Below are 15,019 nucleotides of genomic sequence, written 5' to 3'. Positions count from 1 at the left end.
AATGTGATTACACATTTCTTTCAAAATATTTGATTATGTTAAGAACGTAAGAATAGCCTTACTGGGTCAGAACAATGGTCCATCAAGCCCGGTAGCCCATTTTCACAGTGACCAATCCAGGTCCCTAGTACCTGGCCAAAACCCAAGGAGTAACAACATTCCATGCTACCGATCCAGGGCAAGCAGTGGCTTCCCCCATGTCTGTCTCAATAACAGACTATGGACTTTTCCTCCAGGAACTTGTCCAAACCTTTCTTAAAACCAGCTGCGCTATCTGCTCTTACCACAACCTCTGGCAACATGTTCCAGAGCTTAACTATTCTCTGAGTGAAAAAAATTTTCTTCCTATAGGTTTTAAAAGTATTTCCTTGTAACTTCATCGAGTGTTCTCTAGTCTCTAGGAATTTCTTACGGAGTGAAAAATTGATCCACTTGTACCTGTTCTTCTCCACTCAGGATTTTGTAGACTTCAATCATATCTCCCCTCAGCCATCTCAGAAATATATGTTGGCAACTCCACAGTGCAGAATTGTCACAATGGTCAGAGAGAAAATTTGATAGTTTTTGTAAGTAATAATATAGGTTCAACAGTTATCTCAAATAGAGAGCCTACCTAATGGCAAAACTCTGACATAATATCATCTTTGGAGGAATCTGCAAAAGGATCTGCAAAAGTTAGAGGAATGGCAACTAAAATTAAATGCAAAGAAATGCAGAGTAATGCATTTGGGGATTAATAATCGGAAGGAATCATATATGCTGGGAGGTGAGAAGCTGAAATGCACAGACGGGGTGAGGGACCTTGGGGTGATAGTGTCTGAAGATCTAAAGGCAAAAAAACAGTGTGACAAGGCACTGGCTGCTGCCAGGATGCTGGGCTGTATAAAGAGAGGCGTAGCCAGTAGAAGGAAGAAGGTGTTGATGCCCCTGTACAGGTCATTGGTAAGGCCCCACTTGGAGTATTGTGTTCAGTTTTGGAGACCGTATCTGGCAAAGGACGTAAGAAGACTTGAAGCGGTCCAGAGGAGGGTGACGAAAATGATAGGAGGCTTGCGCCAGAAGACGTATGAAGAGAGATTGGAAGCCCTGAATATATATACCCTAGAGAAAAGGAGGGACAGGGGAGATATGATGCAGACGTTCATATACTTGAAGGGTATTAACGTAGAAGAAAATCTTTTCCAGAGAAAGGAAAATGGTAAAGCCAGTGGACATAATTTTGGGTAGATTCAAGAGCAATGTTAGGAAATTCTACTTTACGGAGAGGGTGGTGGATGCCAGGAATGTGCTCTCGAGAGAGGTGGTGGAGAGGAAAACGGTGACGGAGTTCAAAGAAGGGTGGGATGAACATAGAGGATCTAGAATCAGAAAATAATAGTAAATATTGAACTAAGGCCAGTACTGGGCAGACTTGCACCGTCTGTGTCTGTATATGGCCATTTAGTTGAGGATGGACTGGAGAAGGCTTCAGTGACTGGGATGGTGTAGATTGGCCGGAGTGTGATTTGGCAGAGACTTCGGTAGTTGGAACCCAAGCATAGTACCGGGTAAAGCTTTGGATTCTTGCCCAGAAATAGCTAAGAAAAAAATTAAATTGAATCAGGTTGGGCAGACTGGATTCGGGTCTTTATCTGCTGCCATCTACTATGCTACTATGTTACTTTGTTTTGTGTTGGGCCAATAAGAGGTACTGGATCACTGCCCCACATCAGGACCACCAGGCCAACCAGGTGGACAATGTGTGTTGTGCCTGTGTATCTTTATGAAGTTGCCATTGCCTCCCTGCGTAAAGTTACAGCTGCTATGAGGCAAGAATAACTGTATATGTATATGTTAGAGGTGTGCATCAATAGTGGCATAGCAAAGCCAAGAGGCACCCAGGGTGGCGATACCCCTCCCCCAACCACGTGAGCCCCCTTCCACTTACCTTCCCTCATTCCTCTAGTTGAAGTTTTTGCTAGCAGCGGTCAACCAGGTGCTCCTCGCAACTCCAACAACCCTCCCTCCGATGTCACTTCTTAGCACCCTGAAGTCACGGCAGCAGGAGAGCCAACGGGGGTCACGAGGAGCACGCCGTCGACTGCCACAAGCAACAACTTCAACTAGAGGTATGGGGGGAAAGGAAAGGGGGGTGCGCGTGTGGTGAGGAGAGGGAAAGAGGAGGGAGGGATACTGGCGCCTCCACCAACATGGTGCCTGTGTGCATCAAGATGGGGACCATGGAAAGTCTACAGGAATCCATAGTATTGGTGACAAAAGATCCACTTATGCTGGAGCGGGGGGGGGGGGGGGGGAGGATGGATCCAGACTGACTAAGGACAGGTGGGGATGGGGCCCAGCTCATGTCTCCATAACGGTTCATAGACTAAATCGCGCGAGACAACGGCGCGCCGACAACTGAGCGCAAGGTTGACGGCGCGCCGAAGAAAAGCACTATTTTAAAGGATTCCGACGGGGGGTGTTGGTGGGGAACCCCCCTACTTTACTTAACAGACATCGCGCTGGCGTTGTGGGGAGTTTGGGGGGTTGTAACCCCCCTCATTATACTTGAAACCAAACTTTTTGCCTGTTTTTTAGGGAAAAAGTTCAGTTTTAAGTATAATGTGGGGGGTTACAGCGCGGCCTGGGCTGGGCGGTGCGTCAGAGATCCTCCTTCTTCTGGGCTGGGCTGGACTGGCTTTGAGCATTTGCGCATGCTCAAAGCCTTCTGGTCTCACTCTCTCCGAGACTGAGAGCGAGACCAGAAGACTTTGAGCATGCACAAATGCTCAAAGCCAGTCCAGCCCAGCCCAGACCAGAAGAGGGAGGATCTCCAATGCACCGCCCAGCCCAGGCCGTGCCAGAAGAGGGAGGATCTTCGGGCACTGGCACTGGTGCCAAGTCGGGTAAAGGAAGTGTCATTGACTGCTCGGGGGGGGAGGGGAAAGTAGGATTGCGGTGGAGGGGGGGGGCAATGCGAGTGGGGGGAGGATGCTGGTTCGCAGGGGTGGGGAAGCTGGATTGCGGAGAGGGGTTTGGAACAGCGTCGGATTCCTCAAGGGGGGGGAGAATTGGGCAGCGCCGGTAGCCTCGGGGGGGGGGGGGGGGGGAGGAGGTGGAACCAATCAAAGCAGTTTCCCTTACTTCCTTTGGGGAAACTTGCTTTGATATACGAGCAATTTGGTTTACGAGCATACTTCTGGAACGAATTATGCTCGTAAACCAAGGTTCCACTGTAGTTAAAAATACAAGTTTCTTAAATATACTCAGTGTGGAGTTTTGTTAACAATAGTCCCCACATTTAGGAAATAAATTTGTCGAACAGCGCTGGCTTAATTTCTTTTTTAAATGCATCATAAGACAACATTGCTCCGCCAATGCATTTATCCAACCAGGACTGCTGTTTACCTGCTTGAAATGCAAGAGTCTTATCCCAAAAGTCTTGTATCTGCAACCAGTAATTTTTGGATATGCGAATCAATGTGTCTTTGTGTGTGTGGTGTTGTTATCTTTAAAAGAAGGGTGCAAATGTTTTTGGTTTTGTTTTTATAAATTCTTTATTCATTTTAAAATCTGACAAGTGTACATTAATATATCATCAGTATGTGCAATATAACACTTGAAATTCATTTTCATGTAATCATAATAACATAAAAATTATAACCCTTCCCTCCCACCCTTCCTCAATTATTACAATTCAAACATATCATAAATATATTCTAAACACATTAATTAGTAAAATTTTTCATAACCACCCCCTCCCCCCATTGTGTACATATATCTATCAAAGGAAAATGATGTTCACTCATTACAATATCTTTCTAATGGCCCCCAGATCTTTATAAAATTATTATAGTTCCCTTTCTGCAAAGCAATTGCCCTTTCCATCTTAAAAATATGACATAGTGAATTCCACCAAAATGCATAGTTAAGATTAGTATAATTTTTCCAGTTATTAGTAATATGTTGAATGGCAACCCCTGTCATGATTAATAAAAGTTTATAATTATGTGATGATATTTGACTTTTTTTCCTCATAGACATGCCGAATAGAATAGTATCATAGGATAATACAATATGGTTTTCTAATAGACAATTCACTTGTGTCCAAATTGAATTCCAAAAATTTTTAATACAGGGACAATAATAAAGTAAATGATCCATTGTCCCTGCTTCCAGATTACAGTGCCAGCATCTATTTGACTTAGAGCTATCTAACTTTTGTAAACGAACAGGGGTCCAAAACGCTCTATGCAATAAAAACAACCAAGTTTGCCTCATAGATGCAGACACTGTACATCTTATTCTCCAAGACCAAATTCGTGGCCATTGAGATACAGAAATTTGCTGCTTGATCTCAATGCTCCAAATGTCTCTAAGACCATTTTTTGGTTTTTTTTATTCACATATCCAGATAGTAATTTATACCACAATGCGGCTTGATGTCCCAGGAAGTCTGCTTGGAAGCATAAGAACTCCAAACTATATTGATTATTCAGATTTTTCCATTCAGGGAACCCCACCTGAATAGCCTGCTTCTGCTGCAACCATTTAAAACTTTGTGATTTATTAAGACCAAATCTATGCTGTAGCTGTGAAAAATTCAAGCAGTTTACCATCTGAAATAACATCATTCAGCGTTCGAAGGGTGTAAATGTATTGTGAAAATTGCTAGATTTTTCTGTGCCTACTTACTGTAAGTACAGCTCCTGGAAAGTTGCTTGTGATGTGCAGAGAGGTGCACTCGGTGAGCCACTTTGTAAATGTCTGTCCTGAACTCACATATCGTGGAGGGACTGAAACAATCCACTTCGCCTCAATATCATCTCCCGAATGTCAAACCCAGCATAATCGGATATGAGCCTTGAGCAAAAGCAAGAGAGATGGATGTTGGTTTAAAAATGTACTGAAGTCATCAGAAAGAAAAGGTAAACTATTTAGGAAAATACATAGGGGTTGATATTCAGCGGACTATGGCCCATATGCACAAAACTCACCATGCGTTAAAACGATTGCCACTAAACCAGATTTAACTGGTTTAGCAACAAGGTATTGCATCTCTTGACGCCCAAAATGGCAAATTGGGATCTTTTCCGTGGTTTGCAGCAGCCTCCTATATTTGTGTGCAAATATATTACAACAAGCTCATCAATATTAAAATGAGTGTGTGATTGCCCATATAATGCACAAAATGAAGCTCAGGTTTTTAATGCTCTGAAATCTCTGCTCTGGAGGTGCTGGTAGCATTAAAAAAAAAAGTCAACTTTTTCTTTTTTTAATGGGAACAGATATGTGCATGTGTTACACACACACAATATCTTTCTCCATTAAAAAAAAAGTCATGCCCCCTCCCCCTCGACGATGTCCCTGTACTTAAAAAAAAAAAAAAATCGGCAGGACCCTCACTGCCACTTTTAAATTAAAGAGCAGAACGTAAGGAAGTTCTTCTTCACCCAGAGAGTGGTAGAAATCTGGAACACTCTTCCAGAGACTGTTATAGGGGAAAGCACCCTTCAGGGATTCGAGAAAAGGTTGGATAAGTTCCTGCTGGAACAGAACCTACGCAGGTAAGGCTAGACTCAAATAGGGTACTGGTCTCTGACCTAAGGGCTGCCGCATGAGCGGACTGCTGGGTGCGATGGACCACTGGTCTGACCCAGCAGTGGCAAATCTTATGTTCAATCCTACGATCATGTCCATTGCAAACAATATAAAGAGGACCCATGATGATTCAGTGATTGCCAGTCTATAACAGCCGCAGTGGATGTGCTCAAAGCCCGTATTTGCAGCAGTTCAGACATCACCAAACGTGTTTATTGAACTATCGGTCTTCTCTCCAGGTTAAAGTTGTCGGTGTCCGTTAATTTTAGCTTTTGTTTTGCAGTGAGGAGCATGTTTTAGCTATATTGAATCTTCAAGGAACACGAAGAAGCAAAAAATTAGCAATAGTGGAACATTTCAAGACACTACAGAAAGCAAAAGCAAACCCAGGAAACGAAGATGACAGAAATCTCTTTGCTGAGATCCAAGTTCCCAGTACTGTTAACTGTTTCTCAATTCTTCATTAAAATATGGGAAAATGGGCTTGCCCAACTGTTAAGAAATCAGTGCTAGAAAACAGAAACAAGAAGCAGAACACTTCTGCATATGTTACAGTCTATTTTACGGTAGTACTTATGAATTTGCATGTTCATTACTTCTTTCTACCAAGGTGAAGGCTGAGCAATCCAAAATGCCGAAGCGTGTATTCTGACAAACTGCCTCTTATCCTGTCAGAACGGCAGACCTTTATTCTCAGTGCATGATTAAACCAACAAATAAATTCATTCTGTTTGTTCTATTGTGGCTCTCCCGTGATTGGAGGGCCACACTCAGGTCATGGCCTGCGCGTATATTCTGTCACGTTTTCCTGTTCAGTATACTGAGGTAGCAGAATACGGTGGAGGGGCCTTTTTGATACGACGTCCAAATCTGAGTTTGGACGTGTTTGCGGAAGATGCGCAAAAATCCAGTACCAACCACGCCCATTTTCAAAACTGTAAACTGTCTTATCTTGTTTTTCTTTTTAAAAAAATGACCATTTTTCAGATCTTTTGAACCATTTTTGAAAAAAAACAAAACACATCCGAAAGAAAAACACTCAAAACAAGCCGTTGGGATGTAGGAGGGGCCACAAAGACATCCCAACAGAACAGTGGGGGCACCTCAGGGGCATCACAGTAAACTTCACATAAAAGGTCCCAGGTATACATAACCCCATTAAATAGTACGATGAGCCCTCCAAATACTTACTATATCCAAATGTATACCACACCAATAGCCCTTATGCCTATAGACATCACCTATATGTAGGTACAGTATTTATTTATTTAATTTTCTATACCGTTCTCCTAAGGGAGCTCAGAATGGTTTACATGAATTTATTCAGGTACTCAAGCATTTATCCCTGTCTGTCCCGGTGGGCTCACAATCTATCTAATGTACCTGGGGCAATGAGGGGATTAAGTGACTTGCCCAGGGTCACAAGGAGCAGCATGGGTTTGAACCCACAATCCCAGGGTACTGAGGCTGTAGCTTTAACCACTGCACCATTCTAGAAATCAAAATGTAATAAAGGTGAGCCAAGTATAGGGCAATCAAGCCATTGTGACATCACTGATGAGGCTGGTTCTTAGGCACTGGTGAAATGAGGCATTATGATGTCACAGTACCAGCTCTGGTTATCAGAGGCTGAAGCTTTTCACACTATTCAACTTTCTACACCGTTCTCCCAGGAGAGCTCAGAATGGTTTCCATGAGTTTATTTAGGTACTCAAACACTTTCCCTTGTCTGTACCGGTGGGCTCACATTCTACCTAATGTACCTGGGGCCATGGGGGATTAGGTGACTTGCCCAGGGTCACAAGGAGCAGCATGGGTTTGAACCCACAACCCCAGGGTGCTGAGGCTGTAGCTTTAACCACTGCGCCACACACTCTTGATGGGTTTGGGTGGGCTCAAACCTTCCACCACAAGTTTAATAGTTAGAGTGGAATATGACCCTGGGTCCACTGCACTGACCACCAGGCTACTCCCTGCCCAAACAGGACTGCCCAGAACACCTGCAGCTAGCATACAGGCAGTTATGTACTGTTTCATTTACATCTTTAGGGAGGGGGGGTCAGTGACCATTGGGAGACTGGGGAGGAGGGTCATGCTCACATCCCTCCAGCAGTCATCTGGTCAGTTTGGGCACCTTTTTGAAAATTATTCATTATTAAAACAGGTCTAGCCCCAAACATCCAAATTGTGCCATGGATATATTCTAAAATGTTTGATTATGGCAGAAAAAAATATCCCAAGTTATAAGCCCCCAAACCATGCCTCTAACATGTCCCCTTGAGATTTAGACAAACTGCGGACGAGCTGCATGGATATCCATCTAGAAAATAGGTTTCAAAAATACAAATTGGAAGAGTTTGGTGAGAAAAATGCCCATCTGCCCTTTTTGGGGACATTTTGAAAATGAGTCTTATAGTAAGCTATGGAATGGGACTTGATATACCTTCTTTCTGTGGTTACAATCAAAGTGGTTTACCTATTAAATACAGGTACTTATTATGGACCTGGGGCAATAGGGGGCTTAAATGACTTGCCCAGAGTCATAAAGAGCTACAGTGGGAATCAAACCCAGCCCCCAGGATCTCAGGCTGCCACACTAAACCACCAGGGATTCAAGACAAGGTTAGACAAGTTCCTACTGAACCAGAACGTACACAGCTAAGGCTAGACTCAAATAGGGCACTGGTCTTTGAACAATGAGCCACCGCTTGAGCGGACTGCCGGGCACGATGGACCACTGGTCCGACCCAGCAGCGGCAATTCTTATGTTATTAATAGACACAAATGCCAGCAACTCAAGGTCAAACTGAAACCAAGCTGATTTCAGGCTATGTGAGATTGTCAGTGTTTGCTGAGATTCATTGGAGAAAGCTGTTGGGGTTTTTGACCAAGGATCTTGAGAAAATGCAAACGAGATTTTCATAAAATCTGAAGCAGATTCACCAGTTTGATGAAGCTAGCTTTGAGGTTTTTTCAAAATATGATGCAGACTGTAGAAATTTGCATGAAAAAAAGTTTGAGCCAATTAGCAGAATCACCAAACGCTGTCTAGCTTTGTTGATTTTTCTGAGAGCATATCCTTGTAACAATTGACATACTCTTAACATTGATTCCTTCAAATCTAAGAAATTGAGGATCATGATTTTCAGTTCATGCATATGAGAGAACTTGGCAAAATGAATTCTGATGGTATACTCTTGTTTACGCTCATGACATACTGAAAAAGTTGTATGTTAATGGTCAGTAACATAGTAGATGACGGCAGATAAAGACCCGAATGGTCCATCCAGTTTGCCCAACCTGATTCAATTTAAATTTTTTTAAATTTTTTCTTCTTAGCTCTTTCTGGGCAAGCATCCAAAGCTTTACCCGGTGCTGTGCTTGGGTTCCAACTGCCAAAATCTCTGTTAAGACTTACTCCAGCCCATCTACACCCTCCCAGCCATTGAAGCCCTCCCCAGCCCATCCTCCACCAAACGGCCATATACAGACACAGACTGTGCAAGTCTGCCCAGTACTGGCCTTAGTTCAATATTTAATATTATTTTCTGATTCTAAATCCTCTGTGTTCATCCCACGCTTCTTTGAACTCGGTCACCATTTTCCTCTCCACCACCTCTCTCGGGAGCGCATTCCAGGCATCCACTACCCTCTCCGTAAAGTAGAATTTCCTAACATTGCCCCTGAATCTGCGATTGAGTCGGAGGTCTGTAGACTACACCCACATAGATAGAAGTTCCATCTTCTCTTTTCAGAGCAATCCATATCGCTTCTTCCTTAGACCTTAGCGAGCGTGTTGGCTGCTACTTCCTCAGTGCATGTGTTAAATACCATGGTGCTGTGGTCATAGTTTGATCAAACAATGCTAGGCACAAATAAATACTCATTTTTTCAAACACTTATGAATTTTAGGTAAAAAGTAGATTCTCGGAATGACATGAAATGGAGGCCGCAAAAAGGCCGCTTCCTTCGCAGGTGCACATATTTACACTTAGGGCTCCTTTTACTAAGCTGTGATAGCGGTTTTAGCACACGCTGAATGGCTGCGCGCACTAGACACTAACGCCAGCATTGAGCTGGCGTAAGTTGTAGCCGTGTAGCGCAGGTTTAGCGCGCGCTAAAAACGCTAACGCACCTTAGTAAAAGGAGCCCTGAATCTCAAGTTTATGTGGGTATTCTTTTTTTTATTATTGTATTTTTATTAAAGAAATTTAATTCAGTAAACCAAGCAATGTACACTTGTACAGAAATCCAGAGGCAATTCACACAAAAGTAATAATTTTTTTTAAAGGGTAAGTAAATAGTATCTCGTTCATAAATGTAGAGACAGTTCTTAACATTATGACCCTACTGGAATTAGGAATTAAAATCCCAATTTATTAAAATCAAAGCCATCTTTGGTTAGTTTTTTTTATATATTTATTTCTCTTTCTAGATGGTTCTGTGCCAACTATATTCTTGATCCTTTCTTCAATGGATCATGCGTACACGTATTAATAACTTTAACCACTTTGTTGCCACCAAAGCATTTGCACTTTTGCCACAATATCAAATTTTTACGCTTTCATCATGGCTGGGTTTCAAATAACAGTAGAGGCATCCATCGTGACTGGAATTATCACGGTTGCCTTTCGATGCAATATTTTTGATCATTGCACTGTAGAACCGACAGATATTATGTCCAGGGTCAAACCGGCACGGTTAAAATCTTCTTCCCCCCAAGCTGACCCATGATCACAGGAAGTCCTATTAGACTGGGCTAGTTGTTCCTGTGTCAGCTGACCCTTGTTGCCACCCAAGCGTGCAATGCTCTTTTGCCACAATATCAAATTTTTACGCTTTCATCACAGCTGAGTTTCAAATAACAGTAGAGGCATCCGTCGTGACTGGATTTCTCACAGTTGCCTTTCGATGCAATACTTTTGATCATTGCACTGTAGAACCGACGGATATTATGTCCAGGGTCAAACTGGCAGGGCTAAAATGGTGGAGTCTAACCAGCAGGGATCTCTTTCCTTGTCAAGAACACCATTCCACCCAAAATGTTAAACAAACGTCAACCTCAGAATCTTCTTCCCCCAAGCTGACCCATGATCACAGGAAGTCCTAATGGACTGGGCTAGTTCTTCCTGTGTCAGCTGACCCAGTGAGCTGATGCCATTTTCAAATAAAATACAGGAGGGCAGAAGCAACTGGGCATTGCCCCATGAAGATGCCTACAATGGTGGATAAGCTGGAGGAGTGGGTTGAAATGAAGAAAAGATGAAAATGTAGATTGTTTTACTTTTTAGGGGCCAATTATCTCTAGGATTTAACTAATATGCTCAATGAATAAATCAGTGAAATGACAGATTACTTTTTAGGGGTACATTTTTTTTCGACAGGGCTGTGGGGCTTGCCAAGGACTGGCTGCAGGTGCTTTTATTCTAATACAAAATCAGACATAACCAAATTTCATTTATCCCTTTGCTAATACAGTCGCGTACCCTGAAACTGGCAAAGTTGAAACTCTCCATTTCCAAAGGTAAAATCTGTTTGACCTACGAAAACAGCTTTTAATATTACCCTTAAGGAGACTTCTGCTAACCTCAGTGACAAGATTCATACCTCTAACATGCAATCTTGAAACAGAAAGCTCAGTTTCCTCTATTAAACTTCTTCTAATGGGGAACTGAAGATATGATAGAGTTTTGAAAGAAGTGGAAGAACAAGTTAAAAAAAGAGCATCAATGTCTGATTAAGGGCCTGATTACTGTGTGTCTGTGGAAAAAGGTTAGAGACTCAAGCCCTTAGAAATCTGTGACCCCTAAAATGATAAATCCTACATATTTATGGCATTTATTAAAAACATGAAAAAAAATTAAGAAAAATAAAAATATATTTTTGAGTGCACTTTTCTTTTTTTTTTTTGTTTATTATTTTATTCATTTTATCAACATATTTTACAAGTATCCAACTTGTTCAGGTAATACAGAGAATAGGATATAAAAAAAAAAAAAATACAAAGTAAAGGGAATAACAAATCCCATTATGTAATAAACGTTATCTCTTCCTTAGACCTCAATATAAAGACCTGAGAGGGAACAAAAAAAAGATAAGGAGATCTTCTACTAAGAAATATATCCAAAATAAGCTTAACGGGTTTCTCTTCATCTGTCTTTCTTTCAATTATCCCTTCATTTCCTGGTTTAGCTTCTTAGTATCCAAAAAGTCCTTAAGCTGTTCTAGAGCAAAAAAGACATACTTTATACCAACATATTTAATTAAACATTTACAAGGATAGCTCAACAAAAAAGTAGCCCCCAATGCTCTAACTTCCTTTCTCATATTCAGAAACAATTTCCTACGATCTTGAGTAGATTTAGTCACATCTGGGAAAACCCAAATTCTCTGACCCAAGAATACAGCTTGAGAGAACCGGAAATACATTTGCATTATGGAATTCAAATCTTGTTCAGATACAAATGATACCAAAAGGGTAGTGCGAGATTGAATTTCCAAAGATTTTTCCAAGAGGTCAGATAAATTATTTAAATCAGGAATTTGTATATCTTCAACTTCCGAGGACTTTCCCATCTTTTTCTTATTTGGAAGGTAATAAATGCGGTTTATCGGTGGCAAAACTTCAGATGGTAATTTCAAAATCTCAGTCAAATATTTTTTAAACATATCTCCCGGAGAAATCTCTATTGCTTTAGGAAAATTAAGAAACCGCAAATTTAACCTTCTGTTATAATTCTCAATCTGTTCAAATTTCCTTAAAGTATAAAGTTTATCCTTTGCCATATTCCCAGTTAATTGTTGAAGAGATGATACTTCTTTGTTAATTAAATCAATTTTTTCACTTGTGTCTTTCTTTACATGTTCTATGGATTTTGTTAAGTTGTCGATTTTACTCACAACCGTTGTAAATTCAGAAGAAGATTTCAATACAGCAGCTTCCAGTCTTTGTAGCATACACCAGATGCCATCCAGGGTTACCACCGCGGGAGGAGGAGAGAGTATCTCTCCCTCTCTTTGAGTAACTCGAGATTCAGCGACTGGCAGCAGCTCAGCTCTCTCTGCATGTGTCTGCAACCAGCCTATCGGGCTTGGAGACACTGCAACGTCACTGAAGCCTGACGCTGGTCGCGGAGGAGGCAGGATAGACGGAGGAGACAAAGAAATGTCAGGCCCAAAGGTTCCAGAGGCTCCTTCCTCTGAAGCTAAAGCAGGCGGCTCAACTCCGACAACAGATGGGGTGCTTGTTGTAAAAGAGTCCATCATCAACTGTCCCGGCGTAGAGAGATTTGGCCGGACAGAAGCCTTCCTTTTCGGAGGCATAATTAAACAGGTAAAGAACACCGGTTTCCACCGATAATTCTATAGAGGAAACAGGAAGGTAAAAGTACGACGCTCACAACAGCAACTAGCCCGTCGCCATCTTAGTTCCCCTGAGTGCACTTTTCTGAGATAATTCCAAATGCACAAGAATTCAAGCAGAGTGCCTTATACTACAGCTGGGCAATATTCTGTACCACAAATAGAAGACTAGAATCCATTGGTGAAGGTCAACATGTCTTAGGGAAAGAGGATGAGACTTGCTAATTGGAAATCCTTCCACTTACTTAAATGTTCATTTTTGGTGGCACTCTGTCCTACATCGTAAATCTGAACTTTCAGTTGCCAAAAGATTGGGGGCTACTATACATACACATTCATAAGAACATAAGAATAGTCTTACAGGATCAGATCAACGGTGCATCAAGCCCAGTAGCCCGTTCTCATGGTGGCCAATGTAGGTCACAACAAAACAAATCCTCACTCATCAGGGGTAAATCTTCCAAAACTTTCACTGAAGAATTTCTTCTCATTCAAAAATCCATACAGACAACTGTGATAATTCTTAATCTTTATCTTTATTGTATTCAAATATTGCTTGCCCCAACTTTAAGGCCCGACGGGACCCGTTTCGCCTCGAAAGGCTTTTTCAAGGGTTCCAAGGGGAGCACTCATTCATACGTCCTCTCACTCTCAGGGCAGGGGCAGCTCCTTAAAGTTGGGGCAAGCAATATTTGAATACAATAAAGATAAAGATTAAGAATTATCAGTTGTCTGTATGGATTTTTGAATGAGAAGAAATTCTTCAGTGAAAGTTTTGGAAGATTTACCCCTGATGAGTGAGGATTTGTTTTGTTGTGACATTACTCATTACCTCACCTCCCGTCTTCACTACCTTTGTTGCTTTAGTGATGGCCAATGTAGGTCCCTAGTACCTGGCCAAAACCCAAAGAGTAGCAACATTCCAGCATCTCAAAGAATTAACAAAATTCTGGAACCCTAATGAGAGCAACATTCCAGAGCTGAGATTGTGATGTCATAATGCCTCATTCCACGGTGCCTCAGAGCCAACCTCATCAGTGAGATTACAGTGGCTTAATTGCCCTATACTTGTCTCATGTAAGAACATACGCATAGCCATACTGGGTCAGACCAATGGTCCATCAAGTCCAGTAGTCCATTCTCATGATGGGCAATCTAGGTCCCTAGTACCTGGCCAAAACCCAAAGAGTAGCAACATACCAGCAACTTAAAGAATAGCAACATTCTTGAACCCCAATGAGAGCAACATTCCAGAGCTGAGATTGTGATGTCATAATGCCTCATTCCACAGTGCCTCAGAGCCAACCTCATCAGTGATGTTATAATGGATTAATTGTCCTATACTTGGCTCAAGTAAGAACATAAGAATAGCCATACTGGGTCAGACCAATTGTCCATCAAGCCCAGTAGCCCATTCTCACGGTGGACAATCCAGGTCAGTAGTACCTGGCCAAAACCCAAGGAGTAGCAACATTCTATGCTACTGACCCAGGGCAAACAGTGGCTTCCCCCATGTCTTTCTCAATAACAGACTATGGACTTTTCCTCTAGGAAATTGTCCAAACCTTTCTTAAAACCAGCTACGCTATCCGCTCTTGCCAGTTTGGTCTCTCCTTTGGACAATGATGCTGCTTAATTTGAAGATAAGTATTTTTTTTTTTTAATTCTTTATTAATTTTGAAACAAATACAAAGTGTAATAGAATACACAAACCATTGGTACAATAAAACAGCACTTTATTTAACAAATAATAATATAAGTACATTTCATCCCCCTATCCCTCCCTCCCACCCTCCCTGGATGTGTGTGAAACTCCTTTAGAAATTAAAGGCTTATACTAGTGATCAGTTTTTTACAAATTTCTTTAATGGACCCAAGTCTCTAAATTTTTTATAATGCCCCAGTTCTGAATTTCATTCACTCATATCTATAAAATTGGCAAAGGGTTTCCCACCAAAAGTTTAAAAGGACTCCTTTTATGAAGCTGCGTTAGCGGCTTTATCGCACGCACATTTGTAGCGCACGCTAACCCCTGCGTTAGCCAAAAAACTATTGCCTGCTCAAGAGGAGGCGGTAG

The 15,019-nt window shown here is 41.8% G+C and overlaps 1 protein-coding gene and 1 long non-coding RNA gene across 4 annotated transcripts in view; one reads left to right on the top strand and one right to left on the bottom strand.

Annotated features, from left to right (window-relative positions):
• The window catches only part of EXOC3L4 (exocyst complex component 3 like 4), a 125,323-nt gene extending 118,801 nt beyond the window's left edge, over positions 1 to 6,522 (top strand). For both annotated transcript variants that reach the window (XM_033952148.1, XM_033952149.1), the window contains one exon: positions 5,864 to 6,522. In XM_033952148.1, coding sequence (XP_033808039.1) covers positions 5,864 to 6,047 — 184 coding nt within the window. In that variant the 3' untranslated portion in view covers positions 6,048 to 6,522. The remainder of the gene's footprint in view (positions 1 to 5,863) is intronic.
• LOC117363799 overlaps positions 1 to 15,019 on the bottom strand; it is a 31,349-nt gene that overhangs the window by 4,241 nt on the left and 12,089 nt on the right. For both annotated transcript variants that reach the window (XR_004540126.1, XR_004540125.1), the window contains exon 2: positions 4,675 to 4,842. This is a non-coding gene — a long non-coding RNA (uncharacterized LOC117363799). The remainder of the gene's footprint in view (positions 1 to 4,674; positions 4,843 to 15,019) is intronic.

The sequence above is a fragment of the Geotrypetes seraphini genome, chromosome 7, assembly GCF_902459505.1.
Source record: "Geotrypetes seraphini chromosome 7, aGeoSer1.1, whole genome shotgun sequence".
Lineage (NCBI taxonomy): Eukaryota > Metazoa > Chordata > Amphibia > Gymnophiona > Dermophiidae > Geotrypetes > Geotrypetes seraphini.
This window is presented reverse-complemented; position numbering and strand designations above follow the sequence as displayed.